Source organism: Fringilla coelebs (assembly GCF_963513975.1).
Source record: "Fringilla coelebs genome assembly, chromosome: 6".
NCBI classification, from domain to species: domain Eukaryota; kingdom Metazoa; phylum Chordata; class Aves; order Passeriformes; family Fringillidae; genus Fringilla; species Fringilla coelebs.
Window position 1 is genome coordinate 52778154 of NC_140034.1, and position 20229 is coordinate 52798382.

The 20229-nt window shown below is 41.6% G+C and overlaps 1 protein-coding gene across 1 annotated transcript; it reads right to left on the reverse strand.

The window, feature by feature from the left end:
* Positions 1–394: 394 nt before the first annotated feature.
* On the reverse strand, positions 395–19408 carry KNL1 (kinetochore scaffold 1; the record flags this gene model as incomplete). Its single annotated transcript, XM_084207798.1, has 25 exons — positions 395–500; positions 607–729; positions 1870–1988; positions 2502–2611; positions 2743–2811; positions 3082–3182; positions 3657–3758; positions 3868–3907; positions 4272–4340; positions 4726–4813; positions 5621–5737; positions 6226–6316; positions 6541–6656; positions 7655–7753; positions 7879–7946; positions 8049–8169; positions 8541–12785; positions 16148–16200; positions 16522–16559; positions 17056–17095; positions 17427–17482; positions 17887–17948; positions 18143–18202; positions 18475–18514; positions 19374–19408. 25 exons carry the CDS (start codon positions 19406–19408, stop codon positions 395–397), a joined length of 6168 nt encoding a protein of 2055 aa, XP_084063924.1.
* Positions 19409–20229: the final 821 nt, after the last annotated feature.

The following is a 20229-nucleotide window of genomic DNA, read 5'->3' on the forward strand; positions in this document are numbered from 1 at the left end:
TGCTCGTCATTGCTTTTTCCAAGTGCTCTGTAAATGACAAAATTAATGGGCTATGGCAGAAGAATATCCATGCTTGGAATGACTATCCAATCATGACTATCTGTGCCAGGAATGACCACCAGTGACTGGCAGAAGATAAAAGAACCTTGAACTTAGAAGGGATCTAGGAATTTCCTTCTTCTCCTCTTTAGACACCCCTGCCCTTGTAAAACTCATGGCCTACATCAAGGGTTCTACTTGGTTTAAGCCACAAGTATACTAAATAGACAGGAATACTAGAGCTGAGTGGGTGACAGCATTCCCATTTCAGGGAGACACAGCTGGAATTCTCATAAGATCAAACTCATAGACTACCCATTTTGACTGCTTCAGTCCTGCCTGTGGATCCAGCCGATCATCTGGGACCCTGGAGCAGATTCTGATGGATCGAGGTGACTGCCCTCTGCAGATAGTAGTGACCAGCTGGAACTCTGGAGAGAACAGCAGCAACTTCCTTCTCCCTGGGGGAGATAAAATTATCACACATGTTGGAGAGGATCCTGAGTGTTCAATCCCCCATCCCTGCTTTGGGATGGAGTCACATGCAGCAGTGCTCTGCCAGCTCACCCGATATCCCCAATGTGGGTTTGGACCCTGAAGGGAAGCACAGCAGATGGGTAATCATGAGAGAGAGCCAGAGTCAACTCAAACTTTGCAAAAGCCGCTGAAGAGGAGAACAGAAGCTTCACCCTGTGGAAATAAACACAAAGATACATGCAAAATAGTCAAATGGGCTGATTCCACCTTGGAATTAGTGCCAGGAGCAGAAATAAGTGATAAGTGATGCAATAACAAGTGATGCAATAACAAGTGATGTCACTGATGCGACAAGCACAGTAACTTCTAAAGAATTCCAGCACAGACCCACAGGAACTTCAGGAATAAGATTAAAAAGGCCCTTCACACTTTATCAACACTTCAAAATGCAAACCCCCAACTTCCCCCACAGAAAAAGTTAATGCACACATAATTCACAGAACCATCCAGAAATTAGGGGAGAATAGAGACTAAAAACATGTTTTCTAGTGAACACGAAACATTCCCAGGCAGTTAAGGTTTTCTAATGCTTTCAGTAGGACTGATTTACCTCCAGTTCCATGGGGTTTTTGGCACTTTTGCAAAGGAATCTACAAAATTAGAATAACCTCTGAAACAGCACCAAGGTGGGCAGAGCAAATTCATAATTGGACACTTTGTAATTAAATATATGGATCAGTAATGGAAGGATGAGGTGAAATTGTATTTGTGTTGTACCACTGGGACATGCCACAAAACTGGGAAGCAGCAAGAGAAAATGGAAAGTAAAGAAAGTAAACTTCAGTTTCAGTGCATCCCTCCTTCCATGACTGATTCTGCTTGGCTGAGACAAACACAAGATTAAATGAAACAAAGGCCTAAAGTACAGGTAAACTCTTGGCTCTCTTTCCTTTGCACTGCTACAATTTGGCCTCAATATTTAAGAAAGGCAAGTCAAGCAGGAAAACAGCAAGGAAGGAGAGGCTGTCTGATAATCCTAAAATCAATGAATCCATGAACAGCCTAATTTCCATGCACTGGGACACTACAGTGTAATTGTATGAAAATAAATTAAATTGTTCTTAAAAACAGCAGCATAAAATGTCACTTTTAAGAAAACCAAATTGAAATTATTTCAGTGTTTTTCTTTTGCTTATCTAGAAACTCCCTCTTAAGGCTACTGTGAGCTCCATCTTATTGAACCAGAGAACATCCTGAGTCAGAAAGGACCCACACAGGGATCATCAAAGTCCAGCTCCTGGCCCTGCACAGGACACCCCAACAATCCCATCACGATTTTCTGAATTTACTCACTCTGTGTCTTTGATATCCGTCTCCAGGAGCTGGAATTTTGCTCCCCACCTCTGCAGAAATTCCAACTCCTCTCCCAAAATTTTGCAGCGATTCACCACCAAGGAGATGTCAAAGAGAGCCTGGGGGGGCAATCAGAAAACAACATCAGCACTCAGGGGGTGGCCATCTGATGCCTGAACACACAGCTCATCCTAGAAAGTATAAAAAATAAACGTGGTTTAACTGCTACTTCAGCTTGGGTGGAAAAATGAAATTGTACAAGTATAACAAATGTACATTTTTTGCTTTAAATTTGTCCTTTCAGCTTTGCCAACAGCCACACAGCAACACAAAAGTTTGCCTTGACAATTTAAACCTATGCTCTTCAGGAGGCAAAATGACCTTCAGCTCAGTTTGTTTTTTCTTTAAGGCAAAAAAATGTTTTTTAAATAAACTTCAGCTTTTAGGACTCCCGTCTTCAGAGACAGCTATTTCCCCCCACACCTCAAAACATTCCTGAAGCAGATTTTTGGTTTGCATGCCTGAAGCTTTCATTAAGGTGCTTTGCTTCTCAACTCAGCTCTATTTTCTCTGTTCAGAAAATAATAATTAGATTTTTTTTCAGACTCTTCTAAGTTTCCCTGGAATGTTACCTGGGGCAAGTAGCACAGTTTGGGACACTTTTTCTGCCAGCATCCCTGACTTTCAATAAACTGGAAGATGAGTTTTTGGACTAAACATGAGGAGGGTGGAGCTTGTTCCTCTGCAACACAAAAGAAAACCAGAAACCTTTGAAAAGCTATTTCATAAAGCATTAGAAGATGGAGCACACATTTAGTCTTCCCAACAAAAGATTAGCAGGGCTGCTACTTCCACAATATTCAAAAATCTCACCATCCAGGAAAGATTCAAAGTCCAGGCTCATGATGCTCCTGGAAGGACATGCAGCAAAAACCTCATCATCTGAGAAAGGAAATGAAAAAACCCAGTTATTTCCAGGCTTATTTCTGGAGTTATAGCTCTTCACCTTCAGAAACAGCCATGCATTACAAACATTTCTGAATTTTCATATGAAAAACATATTCAAAGCCACTTCTCTCAGCTTACACACTGTAGTATGTTTTCTATTCCCTCTTCCTTTCAGCAGATCTTTACAAATATGGACAGTTTAGGTTTCTATTCTCTAACATTGCAAATTCAATAAAACACAAACCTACCTATTTTGTGACTCACCTATTGGAGGTCCAAACACAACTGTGAGTGTCACAGAATCATAAAGGAAATTAAAGACAGCTTGCTGCTCACTCCATTCCATCAACTCCCACTCAGTGAAGCTGAAAAGGGGAAAAAAACCCAGCATCACCCCAAGTTTCAACCAACCAACCCAAACAACTTCAGAGGGACAAACATCAGAGTGTTAAATGCTCTTGCAGCTCTTACCACATCATACAGCAATGAAATTTTCCATAGCCAAACACAGTCTTTAATTCCAAAAGAATATAAGAATCTCTTGGGAATGCAAGCATATTACTATAAATTTTATGTGAATGTCAGTTTGGTGATTGAGGGAGAGTTGGATGTAGAAACCCTGAACACAGAGTACCACTGCAAGGCTGCTAACAGAATAACTGCCTCACACATGGAAGTCTTCCAAGGCTTTATTGCCTACCTTAGGCTGCAAGGAGATGGGCATTCCAAGATTTCCCACATCAAATAACAAGGAAAACCAAACCCAAACACATTCCAGTACAAATATGAGCCCCCTGAAACAGCTATTAAAAAATAAAACCTGGAGGTGTTTTCCTTACTCATATTTCTTCAGGATTTCCAGGCAGGCCCTTTCAGTGTTCTTGAGCTTCTCCATCTCAGCCAAATCAAGCTCATCCTCAGCATCCATCTGTGACAGTTCTCTGCAAGGATAAATCAATCTCATGGGATGTGGTACAATGGTTAAGAAACAGGCCAACCCTCAAAAATCTGGGTGTGCAGCTGATTCTTAAATCCTCCTTAACATCTTACCTCAGAAGTTCCTCTTCTTGGGCTGTAATGCTTTGCAATTCTAAAGCAAAAAGGAAAAAGGAGAGAAAAGAAAAAAAATGAGAGAAAATAGCATCACAGGCAGCCCTAATTTGCTGTGCACTCACTGTTCTTATGGAGTTAAAGCTTATAATTACTGGACAATAAAGTGCTGAATATGATAATCAGACATACTCTTCAGGTACCAAGTTCTAAATTCTCTTTTTCCAGGGAAAAACCAGTCCTTTTCATTCTCTAACACCATGTAATTAGCTATGTGCAGTTTGGGAAAGACAGCAGCAGTGTCTGCATCCCTCTTAGAGTTAATGCATCAGGGTGGGGGTTGAGCATCACCCTCACAGGTTCTAAAACACCAGACAAGAAGTGCATTCAGCTGGTTCCATTACCTTCCTGTACATTCTGCCCTCCTGCTGGTCCAGCACTGCAGCCAGCTTCCTTTTCATCCCAAAATGAATCTGTGGGAAAGAAGTGTAAGGTCTGTGCAGAACTTCCAGATTCAGTACTAAAGAGTTACTTTTGTTTGTTTGTGGGCTACAGAAATCTCAACACTTCAAAGTTACCTAAAAAACATACAAAATCATGGAAAAGTACCTACCAAAAACCTCAGAAGTGTTAACAACAAGCAAGACTTGTTTTATTGCACTGGTTTAGAGCTGCTACTGTGCAGTTAAACTTCTACTCAAGTTATTGGAGAAAAAGAATTGAAACTACAGAGCATCATTACACAGTAATGACAAGTTCTGACTCAGCTTGTATCAAACCACAAACTGACCTTTTAAAAAGCAGCTCTGCAGAAAAAAGAGAAAGCAGCATATTGCCCACCTCTTTGGAAACACTCACCTGATTCCAGAGCAACCACGGAGCTCTCTGCCTCCTTCATCCATTCATCCACCTTTTCTGTTCTTGATTGGAGCTTTCTGCATTGCTCCTAAGATGGTAAAATTGTACTTGAGTCAATGATATTATTTTTAAATCTGAATTTTTTCTGGGATCACCATAGGGCTCTTTGCTTGTTGACTAATTAAAGCAGTTTGTGAAATTTGTCATCATTAGAGGGAAGAGGCAACAGACAAACTGTGGGGGAGTAGTCAATAATAAGAAATTACCAAATGCTTACAGAATCTAGAGCTTTGATATATACACACATTTGATCCCTGGCACAATGCATTACTTGTGCACTTCCTTGTTACTTATCAGAGAACCCCTGAATGGTTTGGGTTGGAAAGGATTTTAAAGATGATCCAATTACAACCCCCTGCCATGGGCAGGGACACCTTCCACTATGCCAGTTTGCTCCAAGCCCCATCCAGCCTGGCCTTGGACATTGCCAGGGATCCAGGGGCAGCCACAGCTTCTCTGGGCAAGCTGTGCCAGGGCCTGAGCACCCTCCCAGGGAAGAATTTCTTCCTAAATACTTGCTACTGCTACTTACCTACTTACTAACACTGGTCATGATACAGTAGAAAGAGCTCATTTTTGGTGGAGTTTCCTTTAATGCTCCAATTTTTCACTCTGCTAATCACCAAAACTTAGGTAGAAGGTTCCTACAGTGTAACTGCAAGAAGGTCACTGTCCCAGTGTTATATTTGCATATAAATAAAAGGGAAATGTATTCATAAGAAAAAAACTTCCATGAGAGTACCCACCTATAATTAAGCTCCTTTAAATTAAAGACAAGAAATGTGGTAGAAGTGATTTTTTAAAGGTAAATGCCAGCAGCCCCGTGGGTCCTTACCTCAGCACTCTGCAGCAGTTTCCTGTACAATGTCTCCTTCTCATTGTGAGACAAGATTTTAGCCTCCTTGGTGAAACAGGACTTCATCTTGTTCAGTTCTGCTCCAAACTTACTCAGCTGTGATGAATGGGAAATACAGAAGAGAAAGTGAATGGAAATATAATCCTTCCTGACTCTAGCTCAGCACGAACCTCAGTGACATCCCCATTCCAAACTAACAATGAATTATGAAAAATACTGTGTCTCTAAAGAATTTAGACTCTTGATTTTCAAGGAATAGATCTTTATTCTTGGCATTAGAACCACAGAAAACAAAAATCTCTTGATCCACCTTCTCAGTACTTGTGGGATACTTTTATAAATTTTCTGGGTTTTCCATGCAGTAAGTGTGGGTAATTTCTTTTCCCTTTAATATATTTCAAAGGACACATTTCCTTGCATTATCCTGACATGCTGGAAGTTCTCAGCAGTTTTCCATCGAGAAAATATTTTGCCTTGTTTCACCTGCTGTTATTTTGTGACCATTCTGGTTCTTATGTGATGTGAATAAATCAATTAACCTCACTTCTTCATTACACACAAACATTCTCTCCATGCAGCATTACCTCTTCATCAGTGCAGGTTCTCATTACTTCCCACAAACTCCTGATCACGTTCACCAGGGGTTGATCCAGGACAGTCACATGGGGTTTTAACCTAAAATATGGGGAAAAAAGTTGAAAGTCTTGCAGCAATTTCACTGACCACATAATGTAGCACAGTGATATTTACACAATTTATTTCTAAATCTGTAATAAACTACTAAGTATATTTTCACTCTTCCTGTATGTAATGTACTAACTTTCTTCAGGCCATTTCCATGCACCCAGAGCTGAAAAAATGGAATTACTGATAAACTGTGTGACTGGAAAACCACTCACTCCACGATTTTCTGAGACAGGTCCTGGCAATCCTCCTCATAAATCCTCAGCTTGGGCTGGTGAATGTACTGGCTGTAGATGAGATCTTCTGCAGTGGGAGGTGCACTGACTGCACACTGTTGAAAAACACAGGGAAAAGTAGGAAGAAAAAGAAAAAAATCCATATTTTTTAGAAATAGTAACTTCCAGTCATTTCAATTCTGCTTTCACACCTTGTGTTTCCTCACACCAGCGCACAGGCTTCCTTTTGGGATATGTGCCTCATCATTAGAGCTCAAAAAAATGAAATTAAATATTACTGAAAGATGAAGACTTTTAGATGAAGACTTGAAAATGTGTATATGTTATGCAGATGAAAGAGTGCTTCCCAGCAAAACAATGCTTAATTTAAAGTTATGCTTAATTCAGAATTAAAGCCCCCAGACCTCAGGGAAGCCTTATGGAGCTTTATTCCTCAAATAAATATGAGGGGAGTATTTCAACAAGCTGCCTGTATAGTAAAGCTCATAAATAACTGACATTAATTACTTCCACTCCTTCAGAGAAAGTTTTCAGGGGCTTTTTTGGGGGTGGTGTCTGTTTTTTACCAGTCACTAGTCCACAGCAGCAGCGTTACTAAGCCTGATGAATACTTAGAGACAACTCAGTAGGAATAATTTTGTAAACTAAACTGTAACTAAGCTAGGAGAGTATTTTAAATAAAAAATTGAAAGGATTTAGAAGGCAGACTTCTGTTCTGTATTTCTTGCCCTTTCTTTAGGTGAGGAAATAAAAGTAGCAATATCATAGTGAAACATTTCTAAAGGAGAGAGTAGAACAGGCAGGAGGAGCTCAGAGTAGCAGGCAGTAGTGGCTGATGGACACAGTGAGAAGATAGAGTGAAAAGGTCAGACTGAGCTTCTAATTCTTTCAAATTTATGGTCCTTTAAACAAATTGAAAAAGCAAGAATTAGCATATTTATCTAAGAACAGTAATCCTGTTCTGAATATATGGCATTTGGTGAGGAGATGGAAATCTGTTCTGGTTTTCGTTTACAGACGTCTCAGTTGCTAAAAATTAAAACCCAAACCAACAAAGGAGTATTATTTAAAGTAATTATATTGCTCCACTCACACTGGCTGGAAGCTGGCTGTGCCGGGGCTTCTGAATCACAACATGGACTTGAAGAAGAGTAAAAAACTCCCCAACCGTGATAGCACCACTCTGAAATTTCTGTGCATTTGAGGAAAAACATACAGGTAAGTCCATTTTTCAAGACAGAATGCTCACTAATGTATAAACACAGGAGGTTTTTTCTGTTAGGACAGGAAATTGTTGTCTTCCAGCCCTGTCCATACCTCCCATAAATTTTCTTCACAAATGCTGTCTGTGAGAAGCTGGGATTCCACCTGACTGCTGCGCTGGACTGTGAAAACAAAACAGAAAGGGGCAGTATTGGTGGGTTAATACCATTTTTACAGGGCAAAGAACACAAGGTTTGGGACTCTTATCACAAATGGTCTCTTACTTGTTGACTCTATGTCAGCCTTCACAGAATCCAGGGAGCTGCTGGTGCTGGCCTGAGGACACCCAGGGCTTTTAGCTGAGAGATTTTGAGGCTCTCCAGCTTCATCAGCTTCTGCTTGGTCCTGAGGCACAACATCAAGAGTCATCTGTTATTAAAAAAAAAAATTATTATAGTTACATAAGACAACCTGACTGGATCCATGGTTTATTGTAGCTGTTCCTTGAAAGGATTAAAGGGATACTATGCAGAGAATGGTTTAAAATTGGCAAATCCCTCATTCTGCCTGTTTTGCCTGGTACAGGACTATTGCACACACCAACCTGATTCTTCTGTCTTGACAAAACAATGAAAACCACAGGGAATCACACAGGAAAATGACAGCAAACTGGTGGTTATGAAAAACAAGAACACCTACTAACAGATCCACTTACACCCCCAAAACTTAAATCCTGGTGGTGTTCCCGTATCCTTACAGTGAGGGACCAAGCTCACCTCCAAGGCTTGAGAGGCCCCAGGATCCACATGTTGACCCCTCTTGGCCTTCTTTGGGCTTTGAAGATCCTCCTCATTTTGTCCTAAAGCTCTTTTCATGCTGCAAGTTTTTGTCTCTTCAAATGCATCCTTTTCAGAGTGGGAGATTTGTTTTTCATTTTTATCATCCCAAGCATTTTCCATGAGTTCGGAGCTGACAGATTCATTGGAATCCATTTCCTCCAGGCACACAGGGAGAAATTCTTCTGCTATGAACTGAAAAGGAGTGAAATTCTGCCTGCTGGACTTGTTACCTGGGGTTTCACTGGTGTTTGCTGGAACTGGGGCTTCTACTCTGTCTGATTTTGTATTTGTGTCCTGTGCACTGGAAACACGATTTCTCTTGTTTGGTAATTTAGGCTGGAATATACCCAGAGGGATATTTATTCCTGGATATTTATCCTTTGGTGCCATTCCTATGAGATCAGCTCCAGATTCCAGACCTGTGTTCGGCTTTTTGGGCTCAAAGAAGTTATTTGCTTCACTGACAGTGTTTTTTCCCTCAGGATACCTCAGAGTATCCTCTGGCTGAGCTGAGGAACTGGGCAACTGGTCAGAAGAAGCAGTTTTGGAAACAGATTTCCTTGTCAAACCCATCAGTTTTGAACAAACACCTATAATACCTGAAGCTGCTGGTGGAATAGTGGCTTGTGTCTGATCCCCTGAACTGTCACTGACCAAAGGTTGCCTAGTTTGTTCAGAGCTGATTTGGAAATCTTTTGGAGACGCCTCCCCTTCAGCTGACAGCTCCTCATTTTTCTTGGATTCCTTGTTAGCAGCTGGAATGAGGTTTGCTCCAGCCAAGCCCAAGTCTGAATCTGCAGGCTGAGCTGAATCCTCTTCCACTAGCTGGTTTCTCTGAGTACCAGAAGCATCTGGATGACCCTTCCAAGGATCTGATCCCTGCATGGGAAAGGCAACACAGGATCCCAAACTGCCACTTTCTTCCTTGTCATCCACAGGGCCCTTACTTGGGAACTCGAAAGATACTCCCTTTGATTGCAGTTTTTCTGGTGGTGTGAGATCCTGCTCCCTGCTTACAGGGACAGGATTATCTGTGGGAAGGCCATGGTCCTGGGGTGCCCCCACACCCGTAGTACTTTCTTGAAGGGAGACAGAATAAATGGAATGTGGTGTTGTGCCACTGGGTTCCTGGGTAGCTCCTTTCTCACTAGGAAATGCTGAGTCTGACAAAGCAGAAGAAGGAATGCCGGGCTTATCCTCAGGTTTTGTGGCATTTTGTGAGGGATCCATTTCACCTCTGCAGGGCACCAGCCCACCATGCATGTGCTGTGGTGGCTGCTGGGTGTTTGTGTGGGGCACCTGCTGGGCCTCAAACCCACAGATGTTCTCACTGACAGCAACAGTGTGGGATGCAGTGATGTCCATGTCCTCCTGGTCATGGGCAAACACAATGGTTTTGTCAGCAGGAAAGGCTGGGATGGGCTGTCTGTGCCACGCTGTATGAGTTGTGGTGATCTCCATGTCCTCAGCTGGAGCAAAACTGATGGTTCTGCCATGTGCAGCCTCCTGCCCACCCTGCTCTGCCAGCGTTGTCATGGTGACCCCTTTCTCCAAGGACATTGTTTCATTTCCACCTTGACCAAAGCACCCAGGTGCTGCTTTGTTTTGTGACAAATCAATGCTGATGCTGTAATCTGGAACCATCACCACACACCTGCCAGTTACGTCCCTGTTTTCACTGTGGGGAAACACAACAGACTCTTCTCCACAGAAAGACAACTGGGAACTTTCCTTGGGTGCCTCAGATGTCCTGGCCCACACTGGTTCTTCTGCACCCCTCGGGAGCAGCCCATGCACCGAGGGAGGAGTTTTTAAATCCTCTCTTGAAGAACCTGTTTTACCCATGGAAAAATGTCTGTCAGAGTCTCCTTGGGTTGGCAATACTTTGCTTACTGCCCTGGCAGCCTGGGGTTTCTCTTGCCTCTCTGAGTTTTGGCCATCTGCATTTATTCCTATTACTGTCCCAGACTGTTCATTTCCTCTCATTCCAGAGGGAGCAAGATTGTTACTAAAAGTAAATGAACCACTTGGAGCCAAAGCTGTAACAACTGTCTTGTTGGTGTTCATTTTCAAGTCCCCACATTCCATTGCTGCATTTTGACTCATGATATCCACACCATGACAACTGGAAAGAGGGAAGGGCTGGTTTTGCAGCTGCTTGGATAATGCAGTGTTTTGATTATAATTATCGGATCCTTGTTCTGTGTTAATAGGAGCAATCTCAAAGGCAACAGGATGAGCTTTGGTTATGTCCATGCTTTGATCACCTAAAAACACACCTGTTGTGTCATTTGTGCAGAAATCTGAGGGGCTTGGAGGGTTTTTTTCCAGAGGCTGTGATACAACTTCTTGGCTTTGCAAAGACAGGGATGTACCAGTGCTAGTGACAACATTCTTGGGGATTTCTCTGTTTTGCTCTCGTAGCAGACACATGCTCTTGGCACAGGAACTCAGACCACTTGCCTGGAAGTTGTTTTTTCCAAGCTTCTTATCAAATGTTATCATCTGAATATCTTGAGCATTCCTCTCCATAGCCTGGCTCCTTCTAATATTCCTATCAATACTCCTCACTTCAACATTTTCCTTGTCCATATCTACAGAATATGCAGCTATGTCACCCTCAGTGACATTTTTGTTCTGGGTTTCCCTTGGAATGATTTTACAGGGCATTTGTTTTGTCTCTGCTGTTATCACACTGCTCCATCCATCAAAGAAAACAGTGTGGCATCTTGTTATTTCCATTTCTTCCTGCTCAGTTACATTGGGAGACATGGATCTGTTGCCCAGGAAATGAGGTTTGCACGTGACAGAGGTGAACACTGCAGTGGGATGTTCATTATCAACATTCTCTCCACCATCCTTAACAAAGGTTTTAGCCAAGTCCATGTCTTCTCCTCCAAATATTATTGTCTTCTCACCTGAAAAAACAGGCTGGGGGTTTGCAGAGGGATCAAACCTGCTCTTCAGAACACCACCAGCCACAAAATGTGTATATGAGCCAAACCCAGTGCTGGATGCAGCAGGACCACAAGCTTGAGACACGTTTTCCATGTGTCCACCTGAGGCTGAAGGCAGTTCTGGATTATCTCCAGGTGCCGGACCTTTTGGGATGTCACCACATGCCAGGGATCTGCTCCCTGCCAGTGGAGGGTTGGTACTCACTGGCTTTTCACAGGTTTTATGGCATGAGCTGCTCTGTTCTGTGGTGCTGGCCTCATAGATGATGTCTGTGTAATTCCCAGTCATTTCCATGTCATCACACTCGGAAAACACAATGGTTCTGTCCCCACGGAAGATGGTCTCAGACGAAACGGATCCCTGGATGGCAGACAATGCCCCGGCCTCCTGCTTCCCAGCTCGCAGCACCACGGGGTCTCCCCTGCCTTCAGCACCTGCTGCTTTTCTGTCTGCACAAAGCTGAGGGTCCTGCTGAACATTTAAGCTGTGATTAGATGCTCTCCTGAACATAGAATTATAAAACTCTGTGGGTGGGAAATCCTTTTGGAAGTTGAGCCTTTGGTTGCCAGCAGTGGAGAGGGCCAAAGACACTTTTGCAGTCTGACTGGTTGTCATGTCCATGCCCTCGTCTGCAAACACCTGGGTAACATTCCCACACTCCCACTGCTCTGCTGGAACCTCACTGATGCCAGGGAATGGAATGTTAATGTCAACTGCCTCACATTTTGTCATGTCCATCCCACCTTCTTGGCCTCGAAACACTCTTGTCACATTGCAGGTGTCCAGTGGCTCATGGGAATAGCCAAATTCCCCAGACTGTCGTGTCACGTCTCCCGAGCCTTGGGAAGGGACACGGCAAACATTGTCCTTGTCAGGTGTCTCAGCAGGATTGTTTGACTTCAGCCTCAGCAAAAATTCATTGAAATCTATTTTTTTCACACTAGTGGCTTCTTCCTTCTGTTCCAAAGATGGACCTGGATGGTTTGTGGAGTCAGAGACCAAACTCAATTCCTTGCTGGTTTCTGCCTTCCCCTGTCTGGAGTTTAACTTAGCCAGGAAGGAGGTGAAGTCTATTTTCACAGCTCTGGTGGGCTGCTGGGTGCTGAGGGTCCGTGAGATCATGGCTGTGTGACTGGCTGTCATCTCCATCTCATTCTCCTCCGAGAACAGGAGGGTGGTGTCCTGCATGTGTGTCCTTGGAGCGGCGTGGTCCACGTCATGCCACTGAAAAACAACAAAAAAAGGAGAATTCAGTGACTGGCACTCAAAACAAACAATCAGTGGTTTCTTCTATTTAAAACAGAAGTCAGCTAATGCTGATTAACAAAAGTCCTAAGGTTTTAGCTCTATAAGTCTTTTCTTAAAAAAACCAACCTGCTAATTTCAGGCCTCCCTGATCAGCAGTAACATATCTGAGGAAAGGACAATGACTAAATTATGCAAATATATAACATTTAAATGGCTTTTAATGAAACAACGTGTCTCATCTTACACTTCCCATCTAGTCACATCTTAGCAAGCACAGACCAATTACTAAGGCTTATGGTTTAGTATTTTCTATTTCTCTACAACATGATTTCCACCTTTTATTTCCACCAGTTTATCGACCACCTGCTCCAAAGCAGCAGCACCATGCTGGATGTTTCAAAAGACTTTTTCACGACTGACAAGGGAGATTTTAGTCTCTTTAACAGAAAGCACTTACAGTTTTATAGCTGTGGAGAGTAATTGCAATGAGATATAATATATTTTATCAAGCATAATGAATATATTTGTTACCAGATGATAAATTGTCTACACCTGGTGAATTATCACAATGCTTGTTCTCCAAAAACTACTGGCCTATGGAACTGCCCAATGCCCATTGTGTAAGAAGGAGAACTTATAAAAGTTTGTAACCACTTTATACACTGGAAGATCAAGAGATGTGGCCTAAGGATAGAACCTTGCAGTATAATAAGTATTGCAATTTATGTTGTTTCATAGAATGGAAGATAAGTGGGATGAAATTCCTTGTACACTTGAAAAGGAAAAGAAAGGCAAAGGGTTAAAAGAGGTGCTTAAAGTGCAGGCAAGAAGAAGAGGAGGATGATTTAGAGCTGATGGTTGCTCTGTGGCAAAGAATAAAGGGGGTGAATCATGAATCACCAGGGAATATAGTTAGACACATAAATGAGTCTTGGAAAAGTGGACTAGAACAGAAAGAACGTTTTAGGGGATAGGAGGATTTTGGTCCAAAGGCAGCAAGGAGATGTTGAGAGAGATGCCAGAGAAGTTCTGATGGCTCCTCTCCAGCAGGTGATTGGGAATTATGGTCCAGTAACCTTGTTTTTAATAGTGGATTTAATGTCATAGAGAGAGGTGGCAGGAGTTAAAGGGAAAATCTGGACGGAGCTGCTAAAGTGTTTGAAACCATAATTAGGACTCAGGACCCCTTTCAGTCAGAAACAATTGGTTAATTGTATAAAGTATACTTTAGTAACTTGTAGTAATTAGTGGCTGAAGTATATCTGTCAATTTGCATTGTGGTAATCTGTCTGAAATGTATTTGGCACTTTGTGTTGTGACAGTTGATAGCTGAAACGTATTTGGAAATTTGTAAAGAAAGGGGTCATTGGAAAAGAAAGTGGCTCCAAGCCAGGCAAGTCAAAGGAAGAACCTAAACCAAGCTCTTCAAGCCATCAAACCCAAGACCTTAAGGGAAAATGAAAAATCCCCCTAAAGGAACCAGGGGAATCATCCTCAGCTTAGCCCTGGTTACATTATTGCTAGGAATGAAAATGTGAATTTTTAAATTGATACAGAAACAACTTATTCAGTACTGAATTTGTGCAGAGGAAAACTTAGCTCAGAACCTGTAAGTGTTGCAGATGCAACAGGGAGGAAAGAGAACAGGCCTATTTTACAATGATTGCTATTTAAAGTAATAAAACAGTGGGGGGAACAACAATTTGTATACTCCTGAATGCTCAATCCCCTTGCTGGGGAGAGATTCATTGGGAAAATTGGATGTTCAAATAACTTTCTAGGATAGGGAAATACAAATTGAAACACCAGAATCAAAAGCCACCAAGGCAAAGACTTTTATGTTGCAGGACTAAGAAGAGTTGGACAAAATCCCAGAGGAAGCAGAGAATGCTGTAACCCTGTTGGTATGGGCAACTGAGATGCCTGGATGATCAAAGGTGGCCAAACTGGTGAGGATTACTCTCAAACCTAAAGCCAGACTGGTAAAACAAAACGAATATCCTATTAAGTCTGAGGCAAGGGCAAGCTAGAGACTCTTGTAAAAATTTTTTAGAATACTGAAAGAATATGAATCAGAATATAACACATTAATATTATCAGTTATAGATTAGTACTAGATTTATGGGCCATTAATGAAAAGTTCCTGATATTCATCCAGTGGTAGCTAATCTGTAAACACTCTTGACAGCAAATAAAATTGGAAAGTATTCTGCCAGCAATCAAGACTGAAAGGAAGTGACTCAATGCTACTGTAAGTCTGCTACATTTCTTACAACTATCTGGATACAGGGCATCAAAGAAAATGGCACAAATAAGCAAAGAAGCAGTAACATATTTTAGTTTTGAGATCTTTCAGGAAAAAAAAAAAAAAAGAAGCTTGGGAAGCAGCAGAAAAGAAGCCATTTGCGAGACTCTAGAGCCAAGGACTACAAGCCTCCTTATGTATGGCTGGATGCTGTCAGTTATGGATTGCAATTATGGGATACTGGCAATACCCTTGCATCGTCCTCCACCAAAAATACTTGGTTTGGACTCCTGAGAGCCAGAGCACTTGAAAAGCCCTGAAAGAACCTTCATGCCAACCCCTGTCCTGAGAACCTCACTCATGAACCAAACCATTTGAGTTATCTGTGCATGAAAGGATGCACCTGGCACTGGGGGCAATGGCTGGTGTTTGGGGTCATGGAAGCAGCCTGTCCAAACAATTGGACAGTGCAAGGGAAGGTGACCTGGATACCTGAGAGCAGTGGTAGCTACAGAGAAGCACAAAAGCTGATATGTGTCCCCCATGGGGCACAGCTGGTTTGGAACAAAAAGGAGGACATTCCAAATGTGACTGCTAAATCAGATGATCAAATAAGATAAGAACTGGCTGTTGCATCTGGCAGAGAATTAAGGGCAGAATTAGGAAGCAACTAGTTAAATAAAATATTTAAAGAATTTGTATTTTCTCTGACTGTTAGTTTGCCTTACTTTTGCAAAATATAATTGTGATCATATGACTATGTTATTATTATACTTGCCTTAAAAACTTATATTAGTAAAAAACAGTAAGTGCAGTAAGTGAGGCTCATGAAGGCTTGCAAAGCAGACAAGAATGGAGGAACTAGTTCATTTACTGAGAAGTTGTAAAGGAATTTCAGAAGCAAGAGTTATTTATGTTGCAGTCTAATGACTATCAGATTAGAACACACTTCAAAACATTGAATACTCAGTTTCAAGAGAATTTTATGTGAATACAAAGGCAGGTAACATTTTTATTCTTTACTACACAAATTCTTGTGATGTATTATAGACACTGGTATTTTCAGCACCAAAAAATTAAAGTCTTCCCATACCTCAGTCTGCTGCTCCAAGGCCTGGATGGGGGCATGAAGCAAAGTGTTCATACCTGCAGAAAGAAAGGGAATACTCCAATTTTTGTGCTGTTTGCTCATTATTTTATCCACTGAGCTGAAGCTCAATGCTCTGAGTAAATAAACACAATTAAACCCAAATATATTCTGAAAAATATTTTCATTACTCCCTTCAGCACCTCAAAGGCCCACCCAGACTTCCATAACAAGATCCTTGTAAACAACTCCAAGGGACAAAGCCCATCCAGAAAAAGCTCTCCCAAGGCAGGGAGACTGCTCTAGGCACATTGAAATTTCTCACACATAATCAATAGTTTTAAATAAACAGAGTCATTTAAATCTGTTCTCAAACTCACCAGTGATCTCACATGGAACAGGCCCAGGGTCTTCATTCCTACAAAAGGTGGGTTTGAGAAAAGGTTTGCTAAAAGGTTTCAAAGGGAAGCCCTGATCTGCAAACTGAAGATGCAGAGAATTGTGCTGCACAGAATTCTGTAGCAGAGCTCGTGTGGGCCTGGGCAGCAGATACCAGAAACTGATTATTTGTCTTCAATATATTCTAATTTGAGTCACAACCTTATTTTTCCCATGGAATTATCTATTGTACCACAAACCACTCTTCAACATACAGCGGTATTTTAATTTTTAAATGACAAGAAAAGATTAATTCTTTATTTTTCATAGAATCTATGGTTCCATGAAATTCCCCTTCTCACATACAAAGTGTCTTATCTGTTATTTTACCACCAAGTGATTTTAAGTTTACAGATCCCACCATTGTTTTATCTACAAGAGCTTTGAGGCCAGACTAATGCTTTATCTTTTTCTGAGGAAAACATTTGATAATAAACATTGAATAATAACAAATATCTATCAGACCTGATACTTACTGATTAGTCAAGGTATCATCCTTCTCATATGCTGAACACCCTAAAAATAAGAAAATGACAACATTACAATGTGAGAAGCATGATTACAGTTGTACTTAATTATCTTAAAGGTTTTGCCCAACCCACGCAATTCTAACTCAGCATGAGATAAGAGTGAAGAGCACAGAAAACAGCGTTCTGAAGTTCTCACTCCTGATGTGCCTTCTCAAGGCAAGAACTCTGTGACTAAGGAATTTTCAGCCAGGCCAGGACAAAGAGCTGAACACGTTGTTCCTTCCTCAAATGGAAAAGTTCTGATTTCTTAAATTCAAGCTAAAATCTTGTTGCTAATAGTCTGGGAAACCTGTCAAGAAAAGTAAAAGGAGTTTTACCTGTATTTTCTGTCTCTGATGTGCTGTTCTTAAGATCTCGCTGGAAGACTCTGCAGCTAAGAACAAAACCACCAGTTTTTAAAAACACAAAACCATCTCTAAAAGCAAGTAAAACAAAATTCAGCACTAATTTATATATTTTATACATGTTCTGAAACGAGATATCAAAAGCTATAAGTGTACTGAACCCAGCTGTAATTATCAGGAAGAAGATGCCATTATGACATTTAAGATGCATGAGTGGAAAACAAAAATTCCTAACTGTATGAATTTGACTGAACTGGGTTTTTTTCAGAGAGGAAAATGAATAATGGCTCTCAGGGTTCAACCCAACTTGTTATAACAATCTTCCTGCTGCTTGCAGTCATTTGTGAATACTCAGTGAGGACACTTCCAGGGGGAGGGGTTACTCCCTGCATTTTTTGGCTGAGGAAGGGGTGTGGGTGTGCAGCTCCCTCACTTGATGGTGCTGGCGAAGCTGACCCTGCGCGAGCTCCTCCTGCGTCTCTCTGCGTGGATGTCCTGCCAACAAAAAACACAACAGCTTGCTACCCATGACAGGCACAGCTCTCCAAGAAACACAAAACCAAACAAAACTGGTGTATGAATATTATTATCAAAAATAGTGCATTAAAACCACCTGTGTTATTACAGTGACACAGCTGAATCAGCAAAACACTGAGGGGGGTTGGTAGGAAAGGGCTTCGTAGACCTACCTCTGTCATTTCATTCCCATTTCCCAGATCATCCAGAGGATTTCGTGGAGCCTTTAAAATCTGAAAGAAAATAACAGAAAATTCTGAAAGAAAATAACAGAAAATTCTGAAAGAAAATGCAGCTCTTGAGCTGCAGCTCCAAGAGCTGCTTTCTCGGCTGAAGAGAGTTTCTAAGAGCCAGCAGTGGCCCAGTCAACCCTCTCAGGATTGACAGGCTCTTTTGGAATGCCTTTCTTCCACTTCCAAGAGCAAGCAAGTTCCTCTGTCAGCTTCCCTTGGCTCCTTTTCCCCCTCACAGAGTTTTATTTTGAGGAATGCTGTAGGTTACTCACGGAGGACAGTCGCTTCCTTCTGATGTGCTCAGTGTTATCCCTGCAGGGCAAAAAGGAAACAGGTATTGATGCCTAAAGTTTTTAGCTGTTATGTATTTTTCATGTATTTGTAGCTTTGTACACTGTTAAATGCCTCGGTGTAAATTCCAGTACTTTCCCACCTTCCTTTCCCATAGGGAACAGGCCCTTATTGACACATTCCTAAAATATTTTTTTGGTCTTGCCTGTTACTTCTCCAAGGACATTTTTATTTTGCACCATGTAATCACTGGCATAACAAAGGTAGGGGAGGAGGGCAGAACCCAGGGAGGAGATTACATAACCAACTGCTCCTCCAATTGGACAATATTGGCCAGATACTCTCATTGCCACATCTTACCAATTGCAAGGACCTAATTCGGGGCACGGGTTTCACCACATTATGTACCTGAAGGCTTCCAAGTAAAGGTTTGTTTTTATTTTTATATTATCATTATATAGCCTGGAAAAGTTTGTGTTCTATTTCCAGGCATCAGTATGAAGGCACAGAATTGCACCAAGGTACATTTCCTGAATGGTCCTTCCATGGTTTTGAGGTCAATAAATTGATTTCTCGGTTACTTTTACAAGTGTGAAATTAAATAAACAATGTGCTTGGAACAGATTGATCATTTCAGCACTGGTTCCCAGGATAAGCTTTGGAAAACTCAGCAGATTGTCCCCCCAATCCCATGGTCAGTTCATTTCCTGACAATCCACCACTATGAAATCCCCTCACCAAACACCAAAGAAACTCTCTGGTCTTCATCACAATGGAAAACACATTTCATTCAAGGGATGTTGAAGTGCATTACAAAAGGTTTTGCCTCTAAAGGGCAATATTTATACCACAGTAAAATTCTTGGAGGGTTTCAACTCACACTTCCATGTTAGGGTCTGCGTAAATCTTGTCCATTGCTGAAGGATATGCTTTTCCTATAAAATACAGCACCAAAATTCAAAACCATTAATGAGCCTCACTTGGAAAACTGCATAAAGCCACAACTGGCTATTAGCTTTTGATGCTGTGTTTTTTTTCCTCTCCATTCTTCTCCAGTCACAGAAATGCTCTGAATTACAACAGGCCTCTCAAGTCAATGTTCTCCTGTTATATTCAAATTAGACATATATTTCCTATTGTATATCATGTTAGAAAACAGCTGTGCTAACAATTTAAGTGTTACTGGTTAGATGACTTTTTATTTAAAGTTAAGATTCTGGTAAGTGCTGGGAGATAAATGAGATCAAACCTTATCCAAGACAATGTTTGCTCTGACACCTACAAGACATTTTCCCTCTCACTCTAAAATGAATTTCTGGTATTTCAGCTGGTACCTGTTGCTTCTTGTTCCTTCTCTAGATACAACCAGAAGAGTATGGCTCAATTCTCTTAAAACCCTCCTGAAAGGAATAAGAGGAATGTGTTTTTACAAACTATGAGTCTGCCTAAGCCAGAGACTGACAGGTGAGTTAAGCAACAGGAGAATGTTACTTACTGACACAAACTGTTGCTTATCCAAGGCACTGCTAAATTCCTGGACTTGGGGGAAAAGAACAAATATACAAGGAAAAGGAGGGGACGGGGGTGCACATTAGAAGAGGGTCTGTATCAGGCAATTCAGCAAGTCTGTATCTCTCAAGTACGTCAGCTAACAGGGAAGGGTAAATTAGGATAAAAAGGAGGCTGCATCCCCCAGCAGTTTGAGAGACCCCATGGAAAATGGCCCATGGCATCTC